Source organism: Pollachius pollachius, assembly GCF_949987615.1.
Source record: "Pollachius pollachius genome assembly, chromosome: 19".
NCBI classification, from domain to species: Eukaryota; Metazoa; Chordata; class Actinopteri; order Gadiformes; family Gadidae; genus Pollachius; species Pollachius pollachius.
Window position 1 is genome coordinate 10,221,438 of NC_136952.1, and position 20,879 is coordinate 10,242,316.

Sequence of the window (20,879 nt, forward strand, 5' to 3'; positions counted from 1 at the left end):
CATTGAACAGATGCAAACAGGAAGTAGGATTCACCAGTGTTTGAAGAGGGTGAGGCGGCTCAATACGATTGCATTTCAATAAGGTCAGCTAACTGTGTACCTCACACTGAATAACGCCATGGATGTATGGATATTTAAAATGTTGCATTAACATGTTATTAAACTTTTTTTTTTGTAATTGGTATAAAATGTTTTTCATTTTAATTCCACAAAGCTTAAATACACTTTAATCAATTGCACTCAAAAGTGATGTTTTTTCCTTTATAAAAAAAAATTAATTAATGGAGAGCACAGCTCTCAATGGTTAATAAAACCACTTTCACTATGGCAACCAAGGGGACTACTCGCCATGCTGATATGCAGTTACTCCATTTATCAAAGTCCCCTTCAAGGCTGGCCATTTTCACAAGGCAAAGACTCCTATTCACATCTAAGAGGAACTCTAAACTACGCTGAAATGCATGTTTTACAACAATGGTCCTTGACTTGCATTGTAAAGCTCTAGCATTTGTTTTTTTTTAACAAATAGAATCACTTGGTAAGTATCATAGCATGGGTCACCGTTTGATCTTCAGAAGGGTCTTCCAGTTGACCTGTCTCTGAGCAGTCTTGCACAGTTTTGCGGTAAGTCTTTTTGGCACCATGTAGATCCGAACCAGTGGAGGTTGTGAACCCTAATGGCAGACGACCAATGTAACAAGACAACTGCTTGCTTAGCAAGGCTGAGCCCAAATAAAAAAGTACAATTTTATGTTAATGGAACAAAGAATAAAGCTGGTGGACAAGCCAACTGGAAAGCACTGAAAGGTGCTCATTCCAGGTGTGATTGTAAATAATAAATTAAAATTTAAACCTGATCCTTTTAAAGAAAATAAGCTTTAGGGAACAGGATATAAAAGAATGAAATGTGGGGCATCAAACAAAGCAAAAACCGACACAAATTTGACAAAACCATGAACGTCAAAATTCCAGCAACAACCATCCGGGCACACAACCCCAACATGCCTACTTGGTTTGCTCTCAGAAACAACCTCAAAACTAAACCATGACTCCATCAACGTTTGGATCCCAATTAGCCTGATGCAAAACGATACGGAGGATGAAGAAGCCCTAACATGATGTACTGAAGCAGCTTCAGAGGCAAAGGTGATCATCAGAATCCTTCTTCATCTGCAACTTGAGAGTCTGTTGCTGGTGTTGGACAGAAGCCAACTGAACAACATTTAACAGTCAGGAGAGAAAAGAAAACAAAGGAATGTATCTGGAAGTTCTCCTGTCCCCCATAAGTCAGTAAAATGATGGAGGTTCAGCTGGAGCCTGGACACGGCTAGATCTCGACGCAGAAACTATTCCAGTGCGGGATCCATGGAGGGTCAGATAGCCATGGGGTCCTTTCTGGTGTACGTGCAGTCCCATGTGATCCCGTCCCCAATGGGAGGGTGGCTGGAAGGCAGGAGCACCCGTGTCACCCAGTCACTAGAGAGGTGAGAAGACCTGTGTTATGCCATTGATATTACATGTCGTTTGGTGGACGCTTTAACAATCAAACCCCTTTCCCCAGCACTGCTATGGTGATGCACTACCATTTCACATTATATTATGTACTACTATTCTAACTTTGGACAAGGTTTTATAGCAATGGTCTTTCAGGGAACTGCTATTACTAAAATTTAAATAAATAAATCACCTTCCAAAATGGAAGTTGACATTAGAGAAGCTCACCTGGGCTTCTCCACACTAAACATGATCTTCCAGTTGGTTAATGGGCCGTGGTGGTATGGGTTTCTGAAGACCTGCATTCAAAAAAGGAGACAATAAATCAGCCAAGATATCACAAAATGGATGTTTGCTGGATGTCAGCATTATGATGGAGATATAGATATCTATCCATCTATCTATGACAATGATAGAGGGGCGTAGACATAGAAAGATAGAGATAGTAAGAGCCCTAGCGAGATAGAGTTACAGCTATAGAGATTGTTGAATAAAAATATATTTAGAGGCACATAGAGGTAGAGAAAGCTGAATAGGCGATCACCCAAGTGGACGAGATGTACACTTAGTGACTCTCCCTGAGTAACGGGTAGCCATCAGAGAAACACAGCGGCCACTGTATAATCACGCCTACGGGACTCAAAACACGTACTAAAACCAGCAGTTCACTTAAACACACAGAGCCAGGGACCAGGACGTCACCTTGCCCAGCCCCTTGAGCCGCCGGATCTCCTTGCGGTTGATGTGGCGCTCCACGCTGGTCTCCCCTCTGCTGATGAGGATGCTGTGCCAGAGGGTCAGCGCCCCAAGCGCCACCGCCACCGAGCTGGGAGGAGGACACATTACACCCCCACAACTGAGACCGCTGTTGACCACTTTGATTCAAAGAGACTAGCACTGTGACTAACGATTGTTTTCCTCTGAGTTGAATAATCATTTAGTCTATGTAATGATATAAATAATAGCAGATGCCAATCACAAGGTCCCTGGCTAGTTCGCTTCATCGGACAAGCACCCGAGAAAAACGTAACTACTATATCAAGTATTAACTGCTTTTATAATGGAAAGGGATCATAAATTGCGTTTCGGTCGTGGGAGGGACCAGAGATCACCGGATGGATGATATCCAATATTGGGGGCTCGAACCGAGTACCTTTGGCTAAGAGTCAGCAGCCTATCCGCTACACTATGCGGTCAAATTAAATGTAGCAAATTACTCATTACTTCACATTTCTATAGTTTATATCCGCTGGTTAAACGGTGTAATTCGGTGTAAAGTGGAGACGTTTCCTGACCTGGTCAGCACCCAGAGGAACACGATAGCCTTGTGAGAGGTGGTTTCTCTGAAGGTGAAGGATGGAGGGGAGGGCTTGAATAATTCCTACAAATAAAAAAAGTTAAAGCGGTAAGCAAATTGCAAACAACAGGGTTAATCATCTATGTACTTGCATCCACATTTAGTATGATAGATAGTTTATTCCCAGTGGGTTACAAGACTTTGTGTGGAAAGTCCCAACCCCAACCATTTAACTCAACTCAATAAACAGGCCAGCCTAACAATGGTTTAGTAACTGTAACAAATGCACTTCTTGTAAGTCGCTTTGGATAAAAGCGTCTGCTAAATGCCCTAAATGTAAATGTAAATGTTTAGGTCCCGCATCCAAATGATGGAACACAACTACTAATATGTGCAGAAAACACGATGGTAGCACCAGTGGAATCTCCAAACAGCCCATTAAATGGGTACTCCAGTTTATGTGTTTACCATCTGGCCATCAATCAATGTTTAGATGAACCCACTTTCCTGAACTACGGTGAACATGAGACCAGCCAACAGATACTAGCGGCAGTCTCCCGTTTCACTTGCTGCCTTTGGCCATCCGAGCTTGTGCTGTTGATCTCCCTTTTTAATCGCTCTACACATCTCCCCGACTCTCCCCCTCGCGCTCTACCCCTCTCCACCCCTTGAAGGTAAAACCTAATATAGAGGAGGCACACTAGTAATTGAGCCTTAACAAACCACCCGCCTCCACACTTTGAATCAACACGTTTTGTGTTGTCTGGAATGCAGAGATATTCATCACCTTCCGTCAGCGCATCGTATTCCCGGTTTTCCATTCTGCATTATCGCTGTTGTTTGTGTTTGTGTGTGTGTCCTGACTGACGGTGTGTCAATGAAAAAGGAATTTAAAACTGGCCCCTTAAACCTAGCCCTGAAATAAAATCCAGCTGAAGAAAGGAGGAAAGTGTAGTTACCTTGGCTTAAATGAAGAACTAACTTCAGGTTTAGTTAACCTATTCCTTAATTACCATTATCCTTTAACCCTATTGTTTGATAGTATTTCATGGTAAACAAAGATACCAGCTGTCCTTGTCAAGGTCATTTGAATATTAAATTAAATAATTTTTACTTTAATCATTTGTGTAAATCATTTAGACTGTAAAAACAATGGTAATATGCTAAACTAAAGTACAAAATGCTTAACAAATTTTTTACTCACATTTTGTGATCAAGTCACTAAAATGTCTTATAACAATGTACGGTTGATAAGCCTTTACAAGCCATTCCAAAGTCTACCGTCTACTGAGATCAGCACGTGTGGGCATGTCAGCCCAGATACATGATGGCTAGATGGATCAGGCTACCGCCCTGACAGATGGGGAGGGGGTGAGGGGCTCACCTCTATAGCGTTGTAGGCCTCCGTGAACATGTGCCTGGAGCTGATGCTGCAGTAGACGCAGGCCAGCATCATGTAGAGGCAGAAGGAGAAGAAGTAGCGGTGGTTGAGATGCCCAACACAGTTGTTCAGCCACGCTGTGGACACGGAGGGGTTAAGGAAAAACACCTAATCCACCGGGAGAAGGAAACCAATTCGGAGAACTAATTGTTGTTGCCGAATCTTGAGGAAACCATAAGTCATGGTGGATCGGTGAAACGTATAACCAACTTAATATGAGGGCCGATAGTCACAAGGATACGACAGTGGTGGTCCATTTTCAGAATACACCTGTGATAAAAACAATAAATGCTTTAGTTAATAAAGAAACAAACATAAAAAGTACCATACTTTTGTTCTGATACCTATAGGTTCTCTGTTGGAATCTACAGTATTGTCAGTTGTTTATGACCAAGTCGTACATCACTTTTTCTAACCCCAATTTTTGTGCCCCATACAAATAAAAAGGGGTCTGCTAAATATAAATGTTATTAACATTTTTATCCCACTTCATATACAAATTTGCTGAAAGAAATGACAGTTGAGTTTACTCTCCGTCACTCAACCAAGAGGGCATGATGCCAGACAGAAGTAGTGCATCCCAGAGCCAAACTGTGTTCATGGCTGTTTGAGGTGGTCTTACGTGTTGCAGATGCTGCAGTGATGGGTCCTGGCTGGCTTTGGAACGATACACTTCTTACAGATGGACACCGCCGGGACGTCGCTTTTGTCCTGATGCCAAGAGAAGAAGACAAAGGGTGAGGATGTCTCTGTGTGATGTGGGGGGGAAGGAGTTACAAGCATCCGAGACATCTCATTAATCACGCTGTCCTGTCAAGGAGTCAATCAGTAACCAACACATCCAGTGTGAGTTTCAACAACATTCATAGCTACACATGTGATGGTTTAATTTTTAATAAACAAGATACATACACTTCCGAACTATAATGACTCATTGTAATGATCAATTGTTAGGTTTCCAGCCTGACTTCACAGCCATATTTATATACTGTGTTGGTGACATCAATATCAAATTAGTAGTTGATTATTTCAGTGTCTATTAGTCAATGTAATCCTCTAAATCATTACATAACTATATTCAAATTACCATTATTACAGTTTAATACTTGTTATACAAAAGCGGCATACACTGAATTCAGATACAGGTCATTAAGGAGCATGGGAGAGGAAGACATCTTTGCATATTGTATGGAGTCAAGCCACCTTTAACGATGACAACATTTGAGCTTCCTTGGATCACCTTTGGTGGCCGTCCCGGATGGGTGGTGGTGGCCTTGTAGTAGTGGAACACCACCATTACCAGCAGCCAGTGGCCGCAGAGAAGGTGCCAGACTATCCAGGGGGCCGGGTAGGTGCTGAGGATGATGGGCAGCACGCACATGTAGACGATGATCACCACCGAGGAGATCAGCAGGACCACCAGACTGACAAACGCCTGATAGGAGGAGAGGGGAGGAAGAGAGGGGAGAGGATGGGACGGGAGAGGAGAAGAGGACAGGAGGAGGGGATGACAGGAGAGGAGCGGAGGTGACAGAAGAGCAGAGGAGGTGACAGAAGAGCAGAGGAGGTGACAGGAGAGCAGAGGAGATGAGAGGAGATGAAAGGAGAGGAGCAGTGAGGGGAGTTGTGTTGAAGTGAGGTGTGGACAGTTCATGTAGAGCAGGGGTGGTGAGGGCAAAGAGAAGAAAGCGGAAATCAACAACAAATTCAGTCCCATAGCAGCAAAGTCAAACAAAGCATAGTCCCTTCACACTTGACTTGAAATAAATGTTTACTATACCCCCCCCCATCAGAACAAACCGATAAACAAACAACATCATGTAACTCACCACTCCAAACCAGCGGGTGACATTGTCAACGATCCAGTAGACGGGCTCGAAGGCACAGTCCAGCACCGTGTCCGAGTTGGTGAGGCTGTTGTAGTACAGGGAGCGGAGCAGCAGCTTGGCGTATCCGCACAGCTCTCCCGCCCCGCCGCCCAAGCCCTGCTTGTGGCCGCGGCGCCATGCACGGCACCGCCGTAGCACCAGCCGCATGGCGCGGGAAAGCTTCCACGTCCAGCGGCCGCCGCTCAGACGCATGCTGCCGCCGCCACCACCTCCTCCTCCTCCTCCTCCTCCTCCTCGACCACTCCCACCTCCGCCTGCCCTACAGCCACCGACCTCTACGCACACACACACGCACAGGACCAGGGACCAGCAGTTACACAGGCAGGCCACGTAGAACAGCAGCTCCTCGTAGCGCAGTCTGACGGCGGGGGACGTCGACATTGTTGTTCTGGTTGTTCTTGTGGGGCTCGGGGGGGAAAAGTTTGGTTGCCTCACGTGTCGTTGTTAAAGTTGGTTCAAACTCCAAAAGACAATACAAAAGGAGGGTTCCCAAAACCAGTGGAAGCACCGAATTGATCCAGAACCGAATCGAGGGGATTGACTCTGACCCTCTCTGACCAGCAATCCGACAACACTAACAAAAACAAAACAGTGCAATCCAACCCGCACTCTATTGGACAGATGTCCGTCGTTAACATGCCAAAGGCTATCGGATGGTGATGACCTGATACCTGGTTTGGAATAAAGAAATTTTCTAAGAACCTGACGGTGGTTGAGGCAGAAGTGGGTAACCTTATATATAAGGGCACACGCAGGAGGGGTGAGTTTCCTGATGAGGGAATGGGGTTGGTTATATGATCTGGGGGCAGGTATTTCGTGAAAGTGAGCGTATTGGTTACACAGGGTAAAAGGCATGGCTGGTATCGTGATCAACAGTAGCATTGGTGGTTCACTAAGATGTGTGACCCTTAAATAAAACAACAGAAGGGGTGTAGGTTCCGATGGGTCTGTTTTGTTATGAAAACCCAATTTCAAGTACATGGGTTGGGTTGATGATTCTTCTGATCCACATTTCTATGATGAATTGATAAAAAAAATTACATATTACAGCTTATTTTATTGGGGGGGGGGGTTGGGGTCTTTAGACTTCCAGACTTTATGTTATGGAAGATGGAAGGCATCTTTGACAAAGTTGCCTATATAAACCCTCGATGCACCTTAATGCCATGTATCTTATAGCTTTGGATACCATTATTTCAGTTTTGACCACATGATTAACGTTGGCAAAAACAAGTGGCCTCCGGACCTGCATTTATTAATACAGGTCTTATACCCAAACAAGTGTCATACAACACTGTAGTGGCACTGAAAGGCATTGCAAACTATGGAAACAAAATTGCCAGGCGTAAAGGGTAAATCTGGTTTAGGCGGAGTGAGATCACTGTCTCAATGTAACAAGCTTTAATCTGTCCTCCGACACAAACCATTCCATGCCACCTGTGTGTTAACGGGGAATGAAACACGTTAAACATGATAGTTACATGATGTAACTGTAGGTGGCAGGGGCTCAATATGATGATCATTGCACAATAGTGCTTGACTTTATTGTAATAACCTCTTGGGGCGTGTGCAAGGGTCTTGGAGAACAAGCCTCATCTTGAATACAAATCTTGTCACTTTTTAGTATGATGTGCTTCTCGTTATAGTTCCTAGTTCTATCTAAATCACCTTCTCAGTGCTATGCCAGCTTACTTGAAACAGGGAGGTCTGCGTGTGATAATCTACCGTTTAGCCATTACCATTGAACAGACAACATCAACATGGTATGTTAAATACATGCGAAAGAAACGATCTGCTCGATTCAAACCCTTCACTTACCCTTTCAAGTGAAACGATTGAACCGGTTCACTAGCACATGATCAACTGGCTGCTGCAGCCTCCATTGCAGATGATGGCATCAACATTCATAGTGGTTCTTCCCTGTTCCGCGTGACACGCTCATCGTTGAATTATGGGAAATTGTGTTTTTTATCGTACGAAAACTCGAATTAACATATCCGTTTGGGTCGCAGGACGCATCATACTGCCATTTACTATCTCTCATCCAACAATTTAGACGTTGATAAAAGTATTGTACTCTAATGCGTCATGTGTCAGTGTATAAAAAACGATACAGCGAGTGGTTGTGTATAACCAGGAAGTAATCAGATGTCATATGACTGCAGAAACATGGCTGCGGTGCAGTGGTAAGATGCTTTTTCTCTGAGGGAAAGTGTGTCTATCATCGCCAATATTTGATTAGCCGAATGTAATATGTAATATTTGTATTGACAGTTGTACTTTTGGTATGCTCGTTTCTCTTAAAATGTATTTTTATTTTATGTTTGTCAACATTACACACAGTACCAGGCATATGCAATATCATTTTAAGTAACAGTGTTCACGAATCGTTCGTTAAGTTTGATCGAGTGGGAACTTTTAAGACACAGACGATGCATTGTTGTAGATAAATTGCACATTCAAAGCTAAAATACGTGTGTGTGTGTGTGTGTGTGTGTGTGTGTGTGTGTGTGTGTGTGTGTGTGTGTGTGTGTGTGTGTGTGTGTGTGTGTGTGTGTGTGTAAAATAATGGTGGTATGATGATCCAAAAAGTGATCTGTCATTTGAAATCCATCATTTCTGGAAACATTAAGGATCATGCACCGCAAACCAATTGGAGTGCATGCATCAGCCTTTTGACGCTATTGGCAAATTAACGTAAACTAACGAAAACGCAATATTAAGATAGTCAACACATTGTTTATCATATCTGACTGTCTCCGGTGTTTAAAGGCATTCTCGGGAGCGCCGCTACCAGGCGGAGCTCCAGTCGTCTCGTCTGGAATGCGTGCCGGTGGAGTTTGGAGACTACCATCCTCTAAAGGCAATCACTGTACGTAAAGCATTACTTAAACGAGACCTTGATCGGCAGCAAGTTCAAGTCGTATCCATAAGCTATCATGTCATATGTCTTCCTTCCGCTCTCTTGGCTGATCATTGAAACAATTATTTTTGACCTTGCCTCATCGATGTAGAAAACCCTTTGATTGTAAATAAAAAAAAGTTTTTACTTATTCTTGTGTGAATTCTATGTAAATGGATTTAATATTCAGCCCCTACCTTTTGAAAACATGACAGCATTTTAAGTTATAACTTGTGCACAAAACAACCCTAATTGTTGCTCTCAAAATGTGTAGAATATAAAGATCTGACTGAATACATTAACATAACCTCGATAAGATTACATAAATTAACATAACATAGCATACTGTAACGTATCATGCATGACATAACAGAGCTGGTCACTAGGTAGCACCATAGTAGGGTTAACACTAAAATCTATATTAACATTTACCAGGAATAATACACACCAGCTGTTCATTGCATTGCACATTACCGATGTTACTTCATACATTACCATGACAACGCTTTTCCTCTCCATCAAGGTGACGGATGCCAAATCACGCCGCGGGGCTCGTAAAGGCAGCACGTCCTCGTCTTCCTCCTCCTCTTCCTCAGTGGCCCCAGACCCCCTGAGCTCCATGTTGGACGGGACCGACCCCCTGTCCATGTTCGCTGCTGCCTCCGCCATTGAGGTCCCAAGCCTCTCACACAGCAGCTCAGCAGGGGTAGGGAGATACACACACGCCAACACACGCTCGCACTCACAGACACATACGTGCATGCCACAATCTCTCTCTCTCTCTCTCTCTCTCTCTCTCTCTCTCTCTCTCTCTCTCTCTCTCTCTCTCTCTCTCTCTCTCTCTCTCTGGCAGACAGACAGAGATACACATTAACAATTAAAATGCAAATACACACAAGAGGGAAAATGTTTTGCAAAACCTCAGCCAACAAGTGATTGTCTCCAGGATTTGGGGAGGAAGAAAAGAGAGGAGGAGGTGGTGGGAACTGACTTTGAACCCTGGTCAGCTAAACGAGGAGAAATCCTGGCCAGGTTCACTACAACAGAGAAGCTCTCCATCGTGAGTATTTACCATTCAAGTGCTGAAATCTTGCAGTGAGTTTGAATTGTTGGTCCAAATACAATGTCCGGTTTCCGCCACTAGGTACATATTTATACATCATGAGGAACCCATTTTAATTGTTTTATGAATTTAATACTCTAACTTTTTTTCTTCTTTTTAGAATCTTTTCATGGGAACGGATAAAGGTATTTTTTTAATTAAAAAAATTACGTAAATATATAATATACTTAAAATCAAGCATAGACATGTAAATACAATATATTATATATCAGCTCCAATACAATGAAACTTAATCAGCAGAAAGATCTGAAAATCACGATGAAGCACTTGAGGAGTGAATGCTCTGATTGTGGGAGTGCTATCACCAGTTGACTGGTGTTACAATGTGTCTGCTACTTCACCCGTTACATGGCGTGTTGTCGTCTTCTCTCCAGCTAAGGCGCCCAGCCCTGGCTCCTCAGCCGTCTCAGAAAAGGTCCGGACCCGGCTGGAGGAGCTAGACGACCAGGAGGAGGTACAGGATCCTACCTCTGGCTTCACCCTAGAGCAGTGGTATTCACTATTTTTTTCAGGAGAGCCGCACTGACAGGACGACATCAACAGGAGAGCCATTTTTACCGCAAAGTATCAAAAGCTATAAATCCAGTCATAAATAAGTATGCCTGCTTAATAATATGTCCTTCCTGAAGCAGTGTTTCCCACAGGATTTTGTGAAACTGTGGAGGGAACCCGGTCCTTAGCGGGGTCCGGGGGCATGCTCCCCCGGAAGAAAATTTGGTACCTTTTAACCTGGAATGCATCAATCTGGTGCACTTTGAAAGGAAAATTAAGACTTGTGTGACTGTGTGCTATTTTCTGGAATAATGTGGAGACACTGGGTCACATAACATGGAAGCTATTGAAGAATAAGTTAATAAGAATAAGTCCATCCAAAGAGCACATTCTCTCTTGTTATGCAGGAAAACCGCCAATCTGGCGACCCCGCTGTCAGCGTAGAGCCGAGCAAGTTTAAAAATATTTTCTAGACAAGGCTATATTTCCACCTTTTAATGCCGCTGTTGATTTATTTTTAAATAATTGTTTGTATTGTTTTTTTAAATATCTGTATTCACTGCATGATCATATCACTGTATATTTTTACCGCCATGCGAGCCGCAAATAGAGGCTTGGCGAGCCGCATGTGGCTTGCGAGCCGCGCAATGAGTAATGCTGCCCTAGAGGGTTGACCCCCTCCTGCCAGCTCAGAATCATGTAGCTGTCTTAAAGGGTGTTGTGGGGTGTGTCTGTGTCCTGATGTGTGCGTGTCCTGATGTGTGTGGGTGTCCCCAGGGTTCCCAGAGGGAGCTGCTGAACCTGTCCCAGCAGGAGTACGCCAACAGAATTGAAGAGCTCAACCAGTCCCTGAAGGAGGCCTGGGCCACAGACCAGAAGGTCAAAGCCCTCAAGATCGTCATCCAGGTAGAACCACCACTCTCACCAACACATTAAGGTCCACACCAGCAGGACAGCTTGGTTGTCACTCACGGAGGTAAAGTGCTTTGGGTGCCTTGAAATAAAGCCCTACAAAAATTGTATTCATTGATTTAGTATTATTTAGAATATCCTGGACCAGCACAATTTCAATTATTAAAGCCCCTTCCCCAGACAATGCCACCCTCTCAACTCACTTTGTGGTCATTTTTATAATTTTATGGATTCCAAAACTCCTGTTGTGTGTGTATAATCAACTTGTATACAATTAATTTATACTATGGGATACTTTTACCTTGCTTGCAGTGCTCCAAACTCCTGTCCGACACGTCCGTGATCCAGTTCTACCCCAGCAAGTTTGTTCTGATCACAGACATCCTCGACACCTTTGGTTCGTAAACAAAGAAGTCTTGTTTTCCTTCCACACACATAAAGCCACTGTTTAAATGAACACCTGATAGACCCACCTTGTGTTGACTGGCTGTGACCTCTCTGCTTCCAGGTCGTCTAGTGTACGACAGAATCTCCAGCATGTGCTCGGCGGACTCACAAACCTTACCAGGTAAAGTGTTTGTGTGTGTGTGTGTGTGTGTGTGTGTGTGTGTGTGGGTGCGTGTGTGTGTGTGTGTGTGTGTTTTTTTGTGCAGTCAGCTTCAATTTTGAATGATGGTTAAGTCAGATGAGCAGAATACAGGATGCCGTTTTTTAATGCTGGATCTTTCTCATGTCATTTCCTGTGTTTATTTTGAATGATTCATAGAGTTTATTTGTCATGTATGAGCAGTGGATTGTTGGTTTGGCAAACCCACCAACACTGGTGCTAACACAAATGCTAGATGCTAGTATGTACAGTGGAAGCTAAAAATATATATCTATATAGACTTGTACATTTCTTTGCACGTTTTTAGTTGTTGAATATTATGATTTTTATTCAGACTCGTTCACTGCGGCTGATGTCAACGACACGGCGAAGGAGACCTGCCTTAACTGGTTCTTCAAGATCGCCTCTATCAGAGAGCTCATCCCCAGATTGTATCCTTCACACACTGCTACTACCTAGTCCTGTAACCCACCCTGTGTCCTGTTACTACCTAGTCCCGTAACCCACCCTGTGTACCAGACACAGACAGACAGACACCAACAGACAGACATGCATTTGATTTGTATATGTTTGACCCATTGACCTTCGCCATGACAGATATGTTGAGGCCGCCATCTTGAAGTGCAACCGCTTCTTGAATAAAACGTAAGTCAATCATTATTGCGGGTTCATCACTCTCCATATCAACCTTTTAGAATGGATGATGTCAAAGCCTCATACGCACTCTGTCTATCGCCTCCCAGCGGCATACAGGAGACCCTGCCCCGACTGACCGCCATGATCAGGGGGATAGGAGACCCCCTGGTGGCTGTCTACGCCAGAGCCTACCTCTGCAGGGTGAGCCCCCCATTCAGTATTCTGGGTCTGGAATGTGTTCCATATTAAATCGATTGAAATACTCTTACTAGCCTTTATCACAGAGCTGTAGGGGCGAACACAGGTGTGTCTCATGACGATAATTATGGGCACTGGCACGGCTTCAAACCCATAATTAGCTTAATGAGCTACAGCTGTTCTCCTTACTACCTGTCCACCGCTGGCATATCCCATGGCAACCTCATCCTCTGATCTGCACGGCTATGTTGCTGATTAAGTAGGAAGGAGAGCGTGAGGGTCTTTCCTGGCATCGTCTCCAACGTATCAATAACCATGGGCATACCCTGCATCCAATGCCCAGACTGCTTTACTATTTAGCATGCCAGAAAAAGCTTGGATCCTAAGCAGGCACGGTACAAATCAATCACACCTAATACGAAAGCACCCTTTATTTACACCCTTAACTTCACCCTGGCACCCCGCAAAACACGTACTTAAAATGTCCTCCATTCCTCCATCCATCGATTTATTCATCCGTCCGTTCATCCACCCAGGTGGGCATGGAGGTGGCCCCCCAGCTGAAGGACAGCCTGAACCGCAACTTCTTCGACCTGCTCAGCACCTTCCGGCAGATCCACGGCGACAGCGTGCAGAACCAGCTGGTGCTGCAGCATGTGGAGATCCCACAGTACCTCACCCTGTACTCGCCCGCCATACACTGGATCCTGCAATGTGTGGCCTACCGGGCCCCTGACGTATGTAGCGCCCACCGGGGGGGGGGGGGAGTGAGGAGCGAGGCAGCCGGGGTTCTCATCTAAAGCACTAGATGAAAACACACTAAAGCAGAGTGTCTCTATAACCTCGATCTCACTGTCCCACAGTCGTCGCTGGTTATGGTTGGGTACCTTCATTATTGAGTCATGCAGTCTTTATGCAGACGCTTTAGTCCAGATCGACAGCAGGCGTTGGGGTTCGAACCAATAACTAACTGGTGTTGAACCACTGTAACCAGGGTCTGACTACCCACGTTCACAACTACCGCTCCAAACTCCTCCATATTCTACACTGTTGCTATGATACCCTACAAGAAAAAGCAACTCACAGCACAACTTACACAGAGAATGGTGACGGAGAACCTGACTTTAAGCGTGGGCTTTTTTCTATTGCAGCCTCTTCTGACCGAGATGATGGAGAGATGCAAGAAGCTGGGTAACAAGTGAGTTTCACGAATCAGCGCAGATAACAGATAATCAAGCACTTGATGACGCAGTTGCCTAGATCATCATATTTATTTAAATATGCAGTTTCCCTTTCAGTTCATGTTCGGATTGGGATTGATGATCGTTTGAAATTGGGGTGTCAATGTCAAGCACATATGCAATGTAAACAGCCAGTAGCATTGTGCTGGATTTGATAACACTGTATTGAAAGTAAAAACTTCCTCTTATTTCCCCTCTCTCCAAAGTGCCTTGCTGTTGAATTCCGTCATGTGGGCGTTCAGGGCCGAGTTCGTGGCCGCCAGGGCCACAGACTTCATCAGCATGATCAAAGACTGCGATGAGGCCGGCTTTCCAAAGGTCAGGGGCAAAGCAGCATATCCAATGGTTGTGTATAAAAAAAACTCATAGACAAAGATAATGTCTGTCCACCATAACTCAGTAGTTGTGCAACCCTCTGGAGGAGACAAAGCATTGTGTGAACGTCCGAGTGTGTGACAGTTCTTCTTGTCGCTCAGCATCTGTTGTTCGGCTCGCTGGGCCGCAGCCTGGCCTGTGCGGACCCCCCGGAGGCAGAGAGGCTGACCATCCTCAACGAGGCCTGGAAGGTCATCACCAAGATACGCGGCCCGCAGGTGAGACGCCCCTGATTGGTTTGTGTGTGTGTGTGTGTGTGTGTGTGTGTGTGTGTGTGTGTGTGTGTGTGTCCTATTTGACGAGCTCTCTGGTTTCAGGACTACATCCACTGTGCGGAGATCTGGGTAGAGTTCACCTGTCGCCATTTCACAGTGAGTCCCACACAGGGAGATTCTTAACTCCCAGCACTAGTCCTCGTTTAACCTCGACTGCGCATAATCGCTGACATCGTCTCTTCTAAACCCTTCCTCCTTTCCATCCCTCTCCCTGACTCTCGTTCACGTGCGCTCCCTCAGAAACGGGAGGTCAACACCGTTCTGGCCGACATCATCAAGCACCTGACCCCCGACCGGGCATTCGAGGACGCTTACCCTCTGGTACGGACCGAGCAGCCGGCCAATCAAACACTTCTGTTACAAAAAAGGAATTAACATCATGATGTTGGGTGATGATGCATGACTCTGTGTCTTCTGCTGGTTTCATAGCTGCAGTCTGTGATCCAGAAGATTCTCACCTACTTCCACGACTTTTCCATCCTGTTCTCCATGGTGAGTGATTTCTTTTTTTCGAATATACATCAAGATATTTCATGTACAATATCATAATGGACATTTGCATGCTGATTCATGAATATTTGATTTAATGACTAATTACTTTAAGCCAAGCACGAGCAAGTCCATCCAAACATCGAGTGCCTGAATACATTTACAGTGTTAAATATTGAAAATGTCCCTTCCTGATAATATCACTTCCCGTACCCAGGAACGCTTCCTGCCGTTTCTGGACATGTTCCAGAAGGACGGCGTGAGGGTGGTGGTGTGCAGAACCATCATGGAGGTCTTCATCAAGTAGGCTCACTGCCATTTTTCAAACCCTATTTCTAAAAAAAGAATGGTGTTTTCAAACTGAGGGAAAACGTTGTGGACATTCTTAAGCGTTTTGGTCGCAGTGGGAGGTGTGACCTGTAATGCAGAAGGTTCACAGGTTCATGAGTATGGGTCTGTCCTAACACCCAGGCATCAGCTGGAGCCCACCAGGGACCCTGTGATCCTCAACGCACTACTGCACGTCTGCAAGGCCATGCACGACTCTGTCAAGTAAGCTACACTGTGTGTGTGTGTGTGTGTGTGTGTGTGTGTGTGTGGGGGGGGAAGGGTTAGTTTGTGTTTGATCATTGATGTTATAAAAAATAAACAATGTTTTGGGGATTGGGCCGAGAACCAAGAATTATTCACATTAACACCTCTCAAAAAATGATAACATCCATGAGGGAATGTAATAACTAATTGGGTAATCACACATTTTCTAAGGATAATATTCTGTGTTCCCACAGTGCCATGACCCTGGAGGATGAGAAAAGATCTTTGTCTTTGTTGATCAGCGGCTTCATTCGCATGGTGAGGGCAGAATAATAACACTGCTTTACCCTTCTGTAGTGCTGTACTCAACAGTGCTGCCATGCCCAGTGGACTTCTGGGAAATGGGCCTAGAGCCGATGACCTCTGACCTATGTTGGGAGATCTGCTGAATCTTTCCATTTAACCATTAGTTTGCTGTCATTTTTTACTAATTATTTAAGAGCAAAATAATGTTCTCATTGAAAATCCAAAATAGCCTTGAGTCTTAATGCGTAAAAGGCTCCAATATATTCTCATTCCGTGTGCTATGCAGTGTTACGATACCATTCTGTTTGGGTCTACAAATATGAACAGAAATCTGCGCTCCATGTGCCTCACGTGCACCTCTCCGATCTGTCTTTCAGGGTTTTTCTTTAGCTGACTTTGTCACTGTGTGTATCCGGTCTGTCCATCCAGGTTTGGTTTGGCCGTGACTTTGAGCAGCAGCTGAGCTTCTGTGTGGAGGCTAGAGCCACCTTCTGTAACCTGGAGCCGGTGCTGGTGCAGCTCATCCACGTGAGTCTCTGCACTGTGGCTGGTGTGTTTGTGTGTTTGTCTCTGTGCTTGATGTGAACTGTGTGTGTGTGTGTGTGTGTGTGTGTGTGTGTGTGTGTGTGTGTGTGTGTGTGTGTGTGTGTGTGTGTGTGTGCGTGCCAGACGGTGAATCAGCTGGCCATGGAGACCAGGCGGATGATGAGGGGTAATCACTCCCGCAAAACAGCCGCCTTCGTCAGGGTGAGTCAACACAACCATACACTAATGTCCTCACAAGCATACACTAATGTCCTCACAAGTATGCACTAATGTCCTCACAAGTATACAGTAATGTCCTCACAAGTATACAATAATGTCCTCACAAGTATATATAAATCTCCTCACAAGTATATATGCATGTCCTCACAAGTATATATACATGTCCTCACAAGTATATGCATGTCCTCACAAGTATATATAAATGTCCCCACAAGTATATATAAATGTCCACACAAGTATATATATCAATAAATGTCGTCCAAAGAATAAACAAAAGACCTAACGAGTATCTATAAATGTCCTCACATGTGTATGTATAAATGTCCTCACAAGTGTATATGAAGGTCCTCATGAGTATAGTAAAGTGTGTATGTGTGTTGTGTACCCCTCCAGGCGTGTGCTGCCTACAGCTTCATCACCATTCCATCTCTGAGCAGCATCTTCTGCCGCCTCAGCCTCTACCTGCTCTCTGGACAGGTGGCGTTGGCCAACCAGTGTCTATCCCAGGGTGAGAGCTCATTGGCAAATACGTTTTTTAACTTAAGCTTTATTCTCCCACATTTATCGGCTTAAAATGTATTAAAAATGTTAATAAGTAGAAATTCAAAAAGTATATATCTGACATTATATAAAGGTTTTGCTCATAAATGGAGGACATCTAAACACATGATCCCTTCTGCCTTCCCCCTCCTCCCCTTGGCTCCTTTGCCTCATGGTCCTCTCTGTGTTCAGCGGACGCCTTCTTCAAGGCTGCGGTCAGCCTGCTGCCGGAGGTTCCTCGCACCATCAGCGTGGAGGGCAAGAGCCGCTCCTCCGAGAGCCTCCTGCTGGACTTCATCAACACCTTCTTCGCCATGCTGCTGGTTGTCCCGGTAAGTGTATGTGTGTGTGTGTGTGTGTGTGTGTGTGTTCTACTTATGGCGACCGAATGTCCCCAGTAAGTAGAAGATGCTTAAGAAAGAGGTTTTCATGTTCCCATCCTAATGAGGGCCTCTGCGTACCTCTTATGGGGAACGGATGTCCTGAGTAAGTGATACAAGATACTGTAGAAAGACGCTGTCCCATGTTTAGCATTACAAAGTGTGTGTGCTTCTCGTGTTTCCTTCCTAACGAGGATCTGTGTGTGTGTGGCTCTAGGACCACCCGGAGCATGGCGTGCTCTACCTGGTGCGAGGGGTCCTCAACATGGTGCAGGACTACACCTGGGAGGACAACGGGGACGCCAAGGTCAAGGTTTACATCAGCGCACTGCCCCTGCTGGCCGCCATGAGTCAGGAGACGTTCCTCTACTCCATACCCAAAGGTAGCACACTTAGCTCTACTCCATACCCAAAGGTAGCACACTTAGCTCTACTGCATACCCAAAGGTAGCGCACTTAGCTCTACTCCATACCCAAAGGTAGCACACTTAGCTCTACTCCATACCCAAAGGTAGCACACTTAGCTCTACTCCATACCCAAAGGTAGCACACTTAGCTCTACTCCATACCCAAAGGTAGCTCACTTAGCTCTACTCCATACCCAAAGGTAGCTTACTTAGCTCTACTCCATACCCAAAGGTAGCGCACTTAGCTCTACTCCATACCCAAAGGTAGCTCACTTAGCTCTACTCCATACCCAAAGGTAGCTCACTTAGCTCTACTCCATACCCAAAGGTAGCACACTTAGCTCTACTCCATACCCAAAGGTAGCACACTTAGCTCTACTCCATACCCAAAGGTAGCTCACTTAGCTCTACTCCATACCCAAAGGTAGCTCGATTAGCTCTACTCCATACCCAAAGGTAGCACACTTAGCTCTACTCCATACCCAAAGGTAGCTCACCTTAGCAGCTCACAGTTGTCCTTTCTCTGCCGGCAAGGGCTGGTGGGCATTTTCTCAATATTATTCTCTTCTCCTCTTCCAGTGGACTCGAATGAAACTCTTTACGGGGGCGACCCTAAGTTCCTCACGGAGATCAACAAGCTGTGTGAGACCCTGATAAGCCAGGTGTTGGACTACCTGAAGAACCTGGGTCGAGAGGAGGTAAGGGAGGAGAGCTCTCAGAATCCTACTGGTAGCTTTAGCATCTCTTCGGCCCTCTGATCTTTAGCTGCTGTCGGAAATGAATCTGTTTCTTCTCTTTAAAATGTTAAATAGTAAAGGTCAATGGGTAAATGCTTGGTCAATGGGTAAATATTTTTTATCCTGATTATTGTTTAGATACTATGAACATGTACTTTTGGGAAGAAAATCCATCCACAGAGAAATTCACGTTCCACAGCAGCAACCCAACAAAAGACGATGCAAATAAAGATAAATCCCAACATGCGTATCTCCACAAATATCTGCCTTACATATGCAATACAGCTCACACGTTTCCACCCCCCCACCCCCTCCCTCCCGACCCTCTCACCCAGCAAACGGTGCGTCGGCAGGGCTCGCTGTCCTTCTCTCTGTTCAGCTCGCTGCTGGCCCACGGGGACCTGCGCAACAACAAGCTCAACCAGCTGGCCGTCAACCTCTGGAACCTCAACCACAAGCACGGCTGCAGCGACACGCGCACCTCCGTGAGTTCAAACCCCCCCGAGTTCAAACCCCAGCGCAGCCACCCCCTCAGTTTGGGTTCTGACTTGACGTACCGCGATGGAGGGGAAACGCGACTCCTCTTCGCTCTTTGAAATTTAAATAAGAGGGGAAAGAAATATATTATGTCAAACGATATTGTGTTATTGAAGATTTTTCTTGGATAAAATGATTGAGGTGCTCTTTTCATTTAGCATTTAAGTGTGTTCATCATCGTGACCTCCAATCATTAGCAAATATAGGGTACAGCGGACTTGTAGTGGGGCGGGGAAGGGTAATATTCCCACTTGAATCAGAACCAGATCGCATTTCATGTCCCATTGCATGCCTGGACAAATAAATCAAAAGCAAAGCACAATTTAGTACCATTTGATAAGAAAATCTCTTTTGATTTTCTTATCAAAGGGTACTAAATTGTGCTCTGCTTTTGATTTTTTCGCCCAGGCGTGCGAGGTAGGTCATAGTCATAACTCCCTTTCACAAGGACCTCAAGCACTCCCTGAGAAGCTGTCGGTTGGTTAATCCCCCCCGGGGTCCCTCTCTGCAGGTGCGCACGCTAGAGTACATCAGGCAGCAGGCCCAGCAGCCCGGCATGGCTCACATCGCCGACCTGGTGCAGAGACTCACGCTGCAGTCCAGGACCTGAACACCCAGCACCCAGCCAGGACCGGAGGCTCCAGACCGGCCGCAGAGCACCCTTTGTAGTAAAGGGGAATAGATCCACCCGTGTGGGGTGCCTCTCGGGCTTGAAGGATATGGATTTTGTCCTCGGGAGTGAGGGGAGATGGGTGCCCCAAAGTGCGTCCTTGTCATGGTTTCAATGTTGGTCGATTGAATCGTTTCCTTTGGATTACGGCTATCTGGTTCTGTTTGTTTAGAGTCTGGTTTATAAAGATATTCGTTGTAAAATTCAGAAGATATAACTTTAACCAGGCTCGAGTGAAGCAGGTCTACATTTCTGCCACAAGCCTGCAAATGTGATATCATTCCACTAAACCCTCCCAAGCTGTAGCGGCTGGACTTCAAGGATGGGCCAGACCGCCATGGTCCTCTTAACCTGCAGGGTCCTAGTGCTCTAACATTAGTGGCCTGAATAAATGGGGTCGTTTTGTGAAGAAGAGCCAAGTCACCATGGATATGAATGAAAATATGAACCTTGAAACTAAATGCAAAAAAACAGATTCTAACCTTTGAGTTAGATCAGTATCTTGGTTAACTAATCAAGCACTGATTTAAGTGTGGAAGATGTTGCCATTTTAATAATACAAAAGTTCATTCTACACCGTTTTCTTTGTAGTGAGATTTTTGTCAAGGTTCTTTGATAGTTTCACTGAATTA

At 45.2% G+C, this 20,879-nt stretch overlaps 2 protein-coding genes across 3 annotated transcripts; one reads left to right on the top strand and one right to left on the bottom strand.

Moving 5' to 3' along the window:
* Positions 1-1,337: 1,337 nt before the first annotated feature.
* zdhhc16b (zDHHC palmitoyltransferase 16b) lies at positions 1,338-8,143 on the bottom strand. Its single transcript, XM_079757234.1, has 10 exons — positions 7,940-8,143; positions 6,062-6,396; positions 5,473-5,667; positions 4,855-4,943; positions 4,474-4,502; positions 4,176-4,309; positions 2,790-2,875; positions 2,197-2,320; positions 1,723-1,793; positions 1,338-1,476 (listed from the first exon to the last, which is right to left on the bottom strand). Exons 2-10 carry the CDS (start codon positions 6,311-6,313, stop codon positions 1,374-1,376), a joined length of 1,083 nt encoding a protein of 360 aa, XP_079613360.1. The 5' UTR covers positions 6,314-6,396; positions 7,940-8,143; the 3' UTR covers positions 1,338-1,373.
* Positions 4,876-20,228, top strand: vps35l (VPS35 endosomal protein sorting factor like; the record flags this gene model as incomplete). 2 transcript variants are annotated; one of them, XM_079757232.1, is made up of 30 exons in its annotated part: positions 4,876-4,969; positions 8,894-8,993; positions 9,547-9,729; positions 9,970-10,083; positions 10,247-10,271; positions 10,521-10,600; positions 11,416-11,544; positions 11,863-11,947; positions 12,059-12,118; positions 12,492-12,588; positions 12,755-12,802; positions 12,901-12,994; positions 13,528-13,728; positions 14,143-14,189; positions 14,439-14,550; positions 14,709-14,825; positions 14,925-14,978; positions 15,123-15,203; positions 15,312-15,374; positions 15,589-15,674; positions 15,843-15,923; positions 16,160-16,223; positions 16,641-16,739; positions 16,881-16,958; positions 17,370-17,484; positions 17,709-17,848; positions 18,114-18,279; positions 18,883-19,001; positions 19,376-19,525; positions 20,089-20,228. In XM_079757232.1, 30 exons carry the CDS (start codon positions 4,947-4,949, stop codon positions 20,185-20,187), a joined length of 2,910 nt encoding a protein of 969 aa, XP_079613358.1. In that variant the 3' UTR covers positions 20,188-20,228. The 2 variants fall into 2 exon arrangements, with proteins under 2 accessions (XP_079613358.1, XP_079613359.1); XM_079757233.1 differs by lacking the exon at positions 4,876-4,969 and adding an exon at positions 8,270-8,307.
* Positions 20,229-20,879: the final 651 nt, after the last annotated feature.